At 36.3% G+C, this 9,768-nt stretch overlaps 1 protein-coding gene across 6 annotated transcripts; it reads left to right on the plus strand.

Annotated features, from left to right (window-relative positions):
• The first annotated feature begins 4,153 nt into the window (after nucleotides 1-4,153).
• Nucleotides 4,154-9,359, plus strand: LOC135776575 (transmembrane gamma-carboxyglutamic acid protein 3). Of its 6 annotated transcripts, none has more exons than XM_065287382.2 (8): nucleotides 4,154-4,226; nucleotides 4,759-4,976; nucleotides 5,048-5,157; nucleotides 5,587-5,681; nucleotides 7,305-7,484; nucleotides 7,786-7,851; nucleotides 8,010-8,085; nucleotides 8,696-9,359. In XM_065287382.2, the coding sequence occupies exons 2-8, from the start codon at nucleotides 4,772-4,774 to the stop codon at nucleotides 8,825-8,827; spliced, it is 864 nt and encodes a 287-aa protein (XP_065143454.1). In that variant the 5' UTR covers nucleotides 4,154-4,226; nucleotides 4,759-4,771; the 3' UTR covers nucleotides 8,828-9,359. The 6 variants fall into 6 exon arrangements, with proteins under 6 accessions (XP_065143454.1, XP_065143453.2, XP_073668616.1 ...); XM_065287381.2 differs by having other exon boundaries at nucleotides 7,311-7,484; XM_065287383.1 differs by lacking the exon at nucleotides 4,154-4,226 and adding an exon at nucleotides 4,233-4,418.
• Nucleotides 9,360-9,768: the final 409 nt, after the last annotated feature.

Below are 9,768 nucleotides of genomic sequence, written 5' to 3' on the forward strand. Positions count from 1 at the left end.
GGTGTCACTGATTTAGGGAAAAAACACACATATTGATCGTTTTTCAATATAAAAAGTGATTGTGGACTGGATTTTTTTTTAGTTTTTCACAGTCTAGAGCTTGTCAAAGATTGGTAAAAACATTGGCTCTGATGCATTTTTGTGCAGCATCAGTTTTTATTTTTTTCTCCCTAATTAGTTGTTCGTGGCTTTTTTTGCCCCATTGACTTCCATTATAATGACATTTTTTGATTGCAAAGCAATAACAGCTTATTATCATGCATTCCTGATTGTTAGCTGGTTTTCCTTTTGCTAAGAAGTCAAATTTATCATTTTTACTGTTGATCACCATGTGACACCATTAACCCTTTAGTAGGCCTGTGGAAAAAACAGAGCTTAATTTCTGGCTTGTACATTGAGTTATATGGAGTATAACAGCATCAGTGACACCACTTATGAACTTGGCAATTAAACAGTTAAAATCATGGAAATTTTGTAAGCTTTTGGTAGTTTTGATCAGTATCAATACATTTTTACAGCCGTTTAATTTAGTGGCTTTTTGTATACGAACAACCCGAAGGGGTAGTAAATTTGCCCACGGTATATCGTTGAGTTTTTGAAAAATAAAAGATAAACAGAGAAAGTCGTGGCCAATTTAAGACATAAAAAAAACCAAAAATGGCCTCAACAACCCATAAGGGTTAAACTAAACGTGGTCACATTATGCACTCTATGCGAGTATGCGTACATGCTTGTGTGGGAACAGTTTGAGTCAGAAACTGAGATGGCAGGCCAGAGCTCAACATTTTTGTGATGAAATATGCAATTTACGAATGCAGAACTTTTCAGTCATAAAAAACACCTGCAAGGCCTGAAAGAGATCAAGCCTTAGCCAAGAAAAAGTAATGCAAAAGTAACAAAAAAAGTAACATAAGCATTACTTTCCATGTAAAGGAACTATACTTTTTTTGGGAGTAACTTAATATCGTAATGCATTACTTTTAAAAGTAACTTTCCCAACACTGGTAACCATTGACTTTCATAGTAGGAAAACAAATATTATGGAAGTATTGTGATAAATGATGAAGAAGACATTTTGATAGATGATGGTAAGCAGACAGTTGACAGTACCCATTGAATTCCATTGTATTTCTTTTTCCTACTATGGAAGTCAATCTGTGCTTACCATCATTAATCAAAATATCTTCTTTTGTGTTCATCAGAATAATGAAATTCATACATGAGGAAGACAGAATTTTAATTTGTTAGGTAAACTATCCCTTTAACATAACCAAACAATCAGAGGGCTGAATGGATTAAATGCAGCACAGTGACCTTGCATATGCTCGAAGATGTTTGAAGATGGGATAGCTATGTACACAAACTGCTGATTCGACTTGGATTGTGTCTTTGGTTATGTCCCCCGATCAATCCCACAGTGCTTTGACAGGCTGTCTGTCGCACTGATGGAGCACCCAGCCCGGGAGTGGCTGGCAGAAACTGCAGATCAGGTTCAGGCTTGGTTGTGGAGAGACTGACAGCCAAGACAACTCGCCACAGATCTGCAGTGGATGATGAGTATTGAGAAGTGTCACAAAACAGGTTTTGTGTTGTCAGAGGTAGCAAGGTCTGTGTGGTTTATTGTATACTGAAAGAAAAATTGTACGTATGAACAAATGTGGGAATAAGTATGTGTATATATATATATATAAATGTATGTGTTCACATGCCTGTTGCCAGCAGCACCTACCTGTATGAAGAAAGTGCCAGTGGAGCCACGGGCTTTGGTTTATATGCTAAATATATGTGTACTGAATACCAAAACCATTGTTTTTTTTCAAAGCCAAACTGCATGATTTTTAATCATTCATTCTTTTTTACATTTTATTTTTTATTAATTTATTACTGTAGCACTGGTAAATTCAATGGCTATTTTTCATTTTAGACACATAACAACTATTGTAATTCATAACTATATATAACACAATTGTACTTTTGTGTATGTACTGTAACAGATGTCTTTTCCCAAATTATAGGTATCATGCCAGTTTCTATTCCAAGTTAAAGGTATTGCGGAGGATTTTCTTTTTCCAGGTGGATCATCAAGACTATTGGTCCTCCTAGTTGTCAATCAGGAGTGTTGCGCAATTGCATTTTGTAAAAAAGTGGAGAAGGTGATTCTTTTCTAAAATTCGAGAAAATTCTCCGCTACACCTTTAATATAATATATACCCATTTTGTTTGAATATACCTACATTTGGATATGTGACACATACAAGTTAATAGTAAACTGATGCATTAACTTTTATTTTTTACATTTTTTTTTTCATGTTATTGCTCATAAAAGTTTAACAAATATTTGTGTGCTTTGTGTCAAACGCAGGTTTGAATGCTTTTTTAAGTACTTTATGAGGTTTAGTTTGTATTGATTAAGACCACTGAGTTTAAAAACATTTTACGGTAAAATAGTTTTTGGAGTCTTCCGTAACAAATCTGTCTATTCATCTGGATCTTAACAGAGCTTGTATTCATGTATTCTCTCATTATTAGTTAAAAATTGTATGATTATTGTAATTTTTCATCAAGTCTGTATTCACAATAACAGTTTTGCATTTGATTCTTGTGAAAACAGGTCACATATGTTTGATAATCTTTAGAAATATGAATTTATTTTGTTTTATAGCCATTATATCTTTATTATTGATAACATTTGAAGAGATAAAACAACCTTTTACAGGTTTAAATTCAACTACAGTATGTTATTTCTTATCATTTGTCCCAGCTGAAGAATGAAATGAGTGAGAGGGCACATTACATTTTTTAATGTTGGAAAAAACGTCGTCCACTTAAAGATTGAGCCTGTACACAAACTCCTTGGCTATGGTATTAAGGTAGCTCACTACTCGCAAAATAATATATTTTTACTACACACATAGTAAACATTTTTGTTACCATGAATCAAGGTTACCATAGTTTTGCATTTTACATTTGGTTTTGATTTTTTTTTTTTTTTATCATACCGCTGACCTTACTGAGCTGCGTTACATTATAATTACAAATTACAAAATAAGAGCATAAACTCAACGTTGAACAAATTATAAAAAGAGAAAGAATAAAAAACTATACACGAGGCTTACGTAAATTAACTTATATTAATCAAAAAGTAAAATAAATTTAAGGGCTTTCTTATTATAAACACATTTAAGGATTTGTATATAAGTTTAACCTTATTTAACCACTGATTAAAGTTGGCCTTTGTACCATGTACATTTATGAAAAAAACTTTGCAAGACAAATCAAGAAATTGACAACCAAATGTAAATTCTTGTTTTCCAAAAGGATACCAAATTTGATTATCTGTACGGGGAGGGGTGGGAGAGTATAATCTCTTTGGCCTGTAACCAACTCTGCACATCTCTCCAAGTAAAAATAAACTGAGGGGGCACAATTCAGATCGGACAATGCCCCCTCGTGGCCTGTCTTTAGCCCATTTCCATACCTCCTCTTTACACTTTTAATTTAATGTTTCAAGTGCCAATTTCCGTTTGTAAAGGCTGATGTTCTTGGCAAAATAAATCTATTAAAGAAAGAAGTTCATTTTGTGGATGTCCTGTGTTTTTTTCGTATTTTTTGTGTTTTGGAATGTATTGCTATGTTCCGCCCCAAACTCACGCTATTGGCTGAGGTTTGCATGGAGCCTATTGCAGGTCTTTTGATTGGCTGAGAGATGTTATATATTATTTTTTATGTTAAGTTTTTATTTTAGAACCATAAATAAATAAATAACTACATTTTACCCAAGTTCCTAATTCTTTTTTATTTAGAAGTGCAAAACATACAACATACGACTAAACAGAACACAAAAACAGGAATTATGATAATGATATTATTATAAAGCATGATAATAAGCAAAAATTATAAAAGAATTTTAATAATTGATTATTTAAGTAATAATAGTATGTATAGTAATAATAACAATAATAATTCTAAAGATGGTTATGATTACAGGGATATTTTGTAATAAAAGTAATAATTGCAATGCTAAAAGCTTAAAAGTTAATGTCCATAATCTTCATATAAATAACAACTACAATATTACAATAAAATATGGTGATGACAATAATATTTTGTGATGACGGTAACATTTCAAGTTCAGATTCTTACTTGAAGCTGAAATGAATGCTCCGCCCTCTTTACGCCACGGACATATGACGTCACGTGCGTCACTCAACGTGACCAGACAGAAGGTGAGTTAGCAGTTCAAGAAGTGTTTACTGTTTATATTTTTGCAAAACGACATTTCAAAAACTCCGAACAAGAGCACACATTATTAGTAAAGATATGAACAGATAAAGCGCAACGGAACCGAGTCGCGGACAATTTATAAGCATGTGACACGTGCGAGGTTATACATTTAACCGATGAAGGTTTATCAACAGGTGTTTTGTTTGTTAATGCCCACTAAACAGTTACAGCTTTATAGAAACGTGTTTAAGGCAGAAATTTATATATACGTGGGCGACTTTAGGTAAAAGCCAGACGATCTTGAGTCGGTAATGGTTGACTTGTGGGTCACGGACTCGCTCACTTTTAATTTATATCAGCTAAGCTAGATAGCAGCTTACAACCACTGCATGCTATATTATATATATAATGTTAAGCTATAAGTAGCTTAACATTTGCTGTTTGTTGGCTGTCAGTCATGATGTAGTGTCATTAACCTTACCTTTACAAAGTCCCGTTTACCTATATGACAACCAGATATCTGTGTTCATGTAGTTTTGGGATAGTTATGGCATCTCCGGGGTATTTTGGTGACGGTCCGCACATGTCTGAACGTGACCCGTATTTCACTGAGGTCATCAACCAGAAGATGCGCGTGCCTGACAGGCTGAGGTTCGGTATCGGGCCTCATACGCACGAGCCTGGGAACCAGAGACCTGAAGGTCCACCTGCAGCCTACAGCATGCACATACCAGACAGACTGGCTTTAACAGGTAATTAGTGTTATATAAATGTATATATAAATGTTTAATGTCTTGTAATGATGGATTTAATTTATGCACAGATGTTCCTGACCTGAGTCCACGCCCTCTCTTCTCCAAAAACGCGTCATCATTATGGGACCTGCAGCATGGTTCTTGGGACAGGGAGGTGTTCATGAGAGAGCCTGTTCAGGTAGTCATCACTTGCTTTTCTTTGGTTGGATGTATAAATGCTGTCAGGCCTGTTAAATGAAGTGATTACGAAAGATGTACACAGGGTGTGATTTGTGAAATAAACAGAGGTCGGATGTTTTTCCAAATATTTTTCTTTATTGTCACAGGAGCAGAAGCGCTGACACATACTCCATTCCTGATTTTACTGTTGTTTGCACGATTGCATGGCATTTTTACTTAGCCTAAAATAAAGACAATGTAATATGTTTATATGGCAGTTTGATGACCATTAATCACAGGGGATAAATTTTGTCCCCACTAAAGATAAAAAAATTATTAATCTAGAGGCATTGATATAAAGGTCAGGGGGGTAAGCCACAACCCCCCCAGAAAATTGCACCCTTGCTGTACAGTTCATTAAATTACATCACTTTATATTGTTGGGCAGAGTCCACTGCGTAGGTCTTATAGTGACCAGGCTTTTGGTCGGACCCCACCTGGAACCCCCACACACTCCAAACAAGCCCTCCACTGCCAGTCACCGTAAGTGTAATATTTACTTCAGTCTTCTTTACGTGTTGATATTCATCATTTCTGATTTAGGCATCCGTTTTGGTGTATCTGTCTACGTAAGGGTGGGCAATAAATATGAGATATGATGAGATACGCATGAGAATCGCAGAGGATTTATCGCCCAACCCTAAGTAGTTTGTCCCATAACAAAATATAAGATCAGTGTAATAATCAGTGTTCGAATTATGTCAAAAATTATGGTGGTCCCCAGCTAAGCCCCCTGTCATTATAGGGTCTCCGTGATTTCACAAAGTAAGATGTGATCCTGGGTCAACAATTATTTTATTTTATTGGCCCTGGATCAACGTTTTAATCAAAGAAACCCAAAATTACCCCTTAACTCAAACCCTAACCATTTGTACCCCTCAAATTAGTGTGAAATAATAGTTTGGGTAGTTATATAATAGGGCTGGGTATCGATTCAGATGTTCCAGATCGATTCAATTTCAATTCTCGATTCAATTTTCGATTCCGATTCTCGGGTTGGTTTTTATACTCGATTCTTGATTCAACTCAATGAATATAGATTTAATACAAATACTATATTAATAAAAAAAGAACATTGAACATAAGTTTACAAGTGGGTAATTAATAAAAAGAAATTAAAAGCCACAACACTAACCTTGTCGTCTTGCTTGCAAACTCTAAAATGCTTCCATACCTCTTACTTTTTATGTGAAGGTAGCATCAACGTCGATGAACCCCCTAAAATTGCCATTTTAAACGCTGAATGAAAGAATGATGGGCTCCTTGGAAACATCGCGCAAGGCAAAAAAGATGGTGACATCTAGTGAAGAAGACTAGTAATTTGATTAACGTTAATCTTACGTTCAATGTTTGCAAAAAAATATGGGGAAAAAAATCGATTCTGCTCTTTGAGAATCGATTCTGAATCGACCACGTTTTAAAAAACGATTAATCGAAAAATCAATTTTTTTGCCCAGCCCTATAATAGTTGAAATATTAGTTTTTTTTAAAAGCCCCTAAACCAATCACAAATCTAACAGTCTGTCAATTCCTCCAGAAAAAAGCGTGAGGCGTACTTGAGTTTACATTTTTTAGACTTTTTTTTTTTTTTTTTTTTTCGTTTATCGCAAAATTTGGACAAATTATGTACAGTATCGCTATGTGGCGCAGAGTATTTAAATTTTAATAAATATTTATATTTTTGTACTTTAAAGGTGTCCCTCAATGCTTATAGGAGGTCTAGGACCACCCCAGCCTCCCCTCAATTTGAACACTGGGTTTAATGCACTTTATATTAGCGTGCACTTCATTCTGTTATATTTTACTCGGGCTACATGCTAAATTCTAAGTATCCACTAGGTGTCAGAGAAGGACATGATAATTTCCCATAATATCTCACTTGGGTTTTTAGTTCATTGATATTTGAACATTTCAAGATGGCATGATGCTAATCTAGTGCTTGTGGCAAAAATGTTGAGTGCTTCCTCATTTGTTGGGCACTTTGGATCTCCTAAATATATCTTTTTTGTCATTAAAATCATATCATATAGAAAAAACTCTATAGTAGCATTGGTTCGCAGTCTTGCTCTTATTGTGTTCGTCCCCCCTTCGATCTCCCCGTAATAGTCGCAGTGTTGGACGTACCCCTGTTGTACACACGATCCCGTCCCGGCCAAAACCCCCGGGACCTCCGAGCATCCCACCCAACCTGCTCTCTCCACAGAGCATACTGCAGGCCGCCAAGGTGCTGGGCCAACAGGCTTCTCAGAAAATCCTCCAGACCGTCACCAAAAAATACTCCAACAGGTGAACCTCATCACCCCTGCCTGTCCTCCTCCTCCTGCTCCTGCTGTGGGCTGTAACTAACCAAAGCTTGAGCTTAAACCCAACCTATCCCTATATGTGTTTACTGTATCAGATTAAGCAGCTATGTGTCTATAAAACTTTTGGGGGCTTTCACATTTGGCTGTTTTTTCTAACAAGCATCTGAAGCGGTTCAAAACAGAGCTATCGTGCTTGTTTGAGCTTTCAGTTCTCGCTTTAAATGGATTTGTACAAGTAACCTTGTTCATTTCCGACTGCTGTGGTGTCTCTACTGTGTTTTAAGGTTCGGTCACCCTGAAAACCGCCCGTCCCAGGCTGTGGTGGTTCATCCTGATCAGAGCAGGACAAGGTGAAAGCCTTGTATTTGGTGGTGTATTGTATTACGGGTCTCTTATCGTATTTTTTTTTTATATATAACAGCTAAACCAATCAGTGATGTTTGGTGTAGGACATAAAGTAGCTTTCAGTGGACAGGTGATGTATATAATGCTAATATTGGTCTTACAGTGCCTCACAAGAGTACTGGCTCAGCCCAGAGGACGACACAGGAACCGCTGTTGAATTTATGGTTCTCCGCAGACAGGTCAGTGCTTTAATATTTTTAAAGGGGACAGAGAATGAAAAACCATTTTTAGCTTGTCTTTGTTGAATAATGGTAGTCTACCCACATTCACAAACATACAAAAAGTGCTAGACATGCTAAACATCTCAGTCTCATAGAAATTCCTCTTTTAGAAATGTCAGCCAGAAAACGGCCCAATCTGAAAAACTGATGCTTATGACATCACAGGCATCTCACTGCCCCTCCACTTTAAAATAATTGGCTACATTTTTTGAGTGGCAGCAAAGTCAGCCAATCAGTAATGAGATTGCAAGTTAAGCCAGTAGGGGGAGCCAAATAGGTGCAAAACCACTTGTTTAAAATCCCCCACTCTAATAGAGCTATCTGAGAGAGGTTTTTAGGAAGCTTCTAAGGCATTACAGACCCAAACAAAACATTTTTGTCTACATGTCACATCACAGAACAAGGATAAATACTCCGTTCAATCATTCTATGTCACCTTTAAAATTGAAAATCCATGTCATCGATTGTTCGTCCTTGTCCTTATTTAAATGCATTGTCTAGGGAGCATGCATAATGCACTGTAAAATGCTTTTACATTTTCAATCTTGTTTCTTATTTGATGGTTCAGGTGGTGAAGATGAGCAGGCGGATAGCAGGTCTTGAGAGACAAAACGCAGAGCACAGACAGACCGAGCTGGTGTTGTTCTCGCTGCTGGCGTCTGCCTGCCTGATCAACGGCTGGCTGTGGATGCGCAGATGACAGCTCATACCACAGACATACCCAATAACACTATATAAACACACAGCTTTAAAAGAGAAATGCTGAAGATGTACGTTTTAGCTAAAAACGGGGTGTATTTGGGAGCCAGCCAAGTTGAGGGATGGATGGCATGGAAAGCGCTCCTGTATAGGACTGTACATTGTGAAGACAAGAGGCATAATTATGCTGTACTATCATAAAATCACAGTAGTGACATGAAGCACTAATGGAAGTTTGGTTTATAAATGGGAGGTGATGTGTATTCTCATATTGAGCAGTATTGTGAATATCTACACTTTAGCAGTTGTTTAGAATTGATGTCTCTGGCTCTTTTTATTAGAACCCTATAGCAGCTGTTGAGCATGGTCAAAGTGTATAAAAATGTTTGCATGCTTTTTAAAATTAGCTAATTTTGCTCCAGATAATATTATGAATTTGTATTTTGCTTCCAGTTAGGTGTTTAGATACCATTTTCAATAAAAAAATGAATATGTGTAATGTATATTTAAAATAAATATTGGAATAAATTGTTCTTTTTTGTTTAATTTCTATTAAGTTCATATTTTGTGAATCATTATATGGTACTCACAACACATTTGTGAAACCTGGACTACAAAAACAGTCATAAGGGTCAATTTTTTAAAATTGAGATTTATACATCATCTGAATGTTAAATAAATAAGCTTTTCAATGATGCATGTTATAAGACAATATTTGGCCAGTGACGGCCGGTGACTTATAAACGGTTTTGAAGCGTGGGCAGAAGGCACTTATTTTGACAAAACACATGGTTCACAAGATGCACCAAACACATATTTTGAAAACATGAGCAACATTCTGAACACATATTTTTAATTTGCACCCCTCAGAAGAGCAGTCACCAGCTGCCGCTGGATTTGGCTGAGATAAAACTTTAAAAAAAATCTGGAATTCGAGGGTGC

This window comes from Paramisgurnus dabryanus, chromosome 18 (genome assembly GCF_030506205.2).
Source record: "Paramisgurnus dabryanus chromosome 18, PD_genome_1.1, whole genome shotgun sequence".
NCBI classification, from domain to species: Eukaryota; Metazoa; Chordata; class Actinopteri; order Cypriniformes; family Cobitidae; genus Paramisgurnus; species Paramisgurnus dabryanus.

Excerpts from the sequence above, each read along its gene's own strand:
- LOC135776575 (XM_065287382.2), top strand. The coding sequence starts at position 4,772 with ATGGCATCTCCGGGGTATTTTGGTGACGGTCCGCACATGTCTGAACGT. Across the intron at positions 7,485-7,785 it reads ACCAAAAAATACTCCAACAG|GTTCGGTCACCCTGAAAACC; the intron begins GTGAACCTCATC and ends CTGTGTTTTAAG. Across the intron at positions 7,852-8,009 it reads CCTGATCAGAGCAGGACAAG|TGCCTCACAAGAGTACTGGC; the intron begins GTGAAAGCCTTG and ends TTGGTCTTACAG.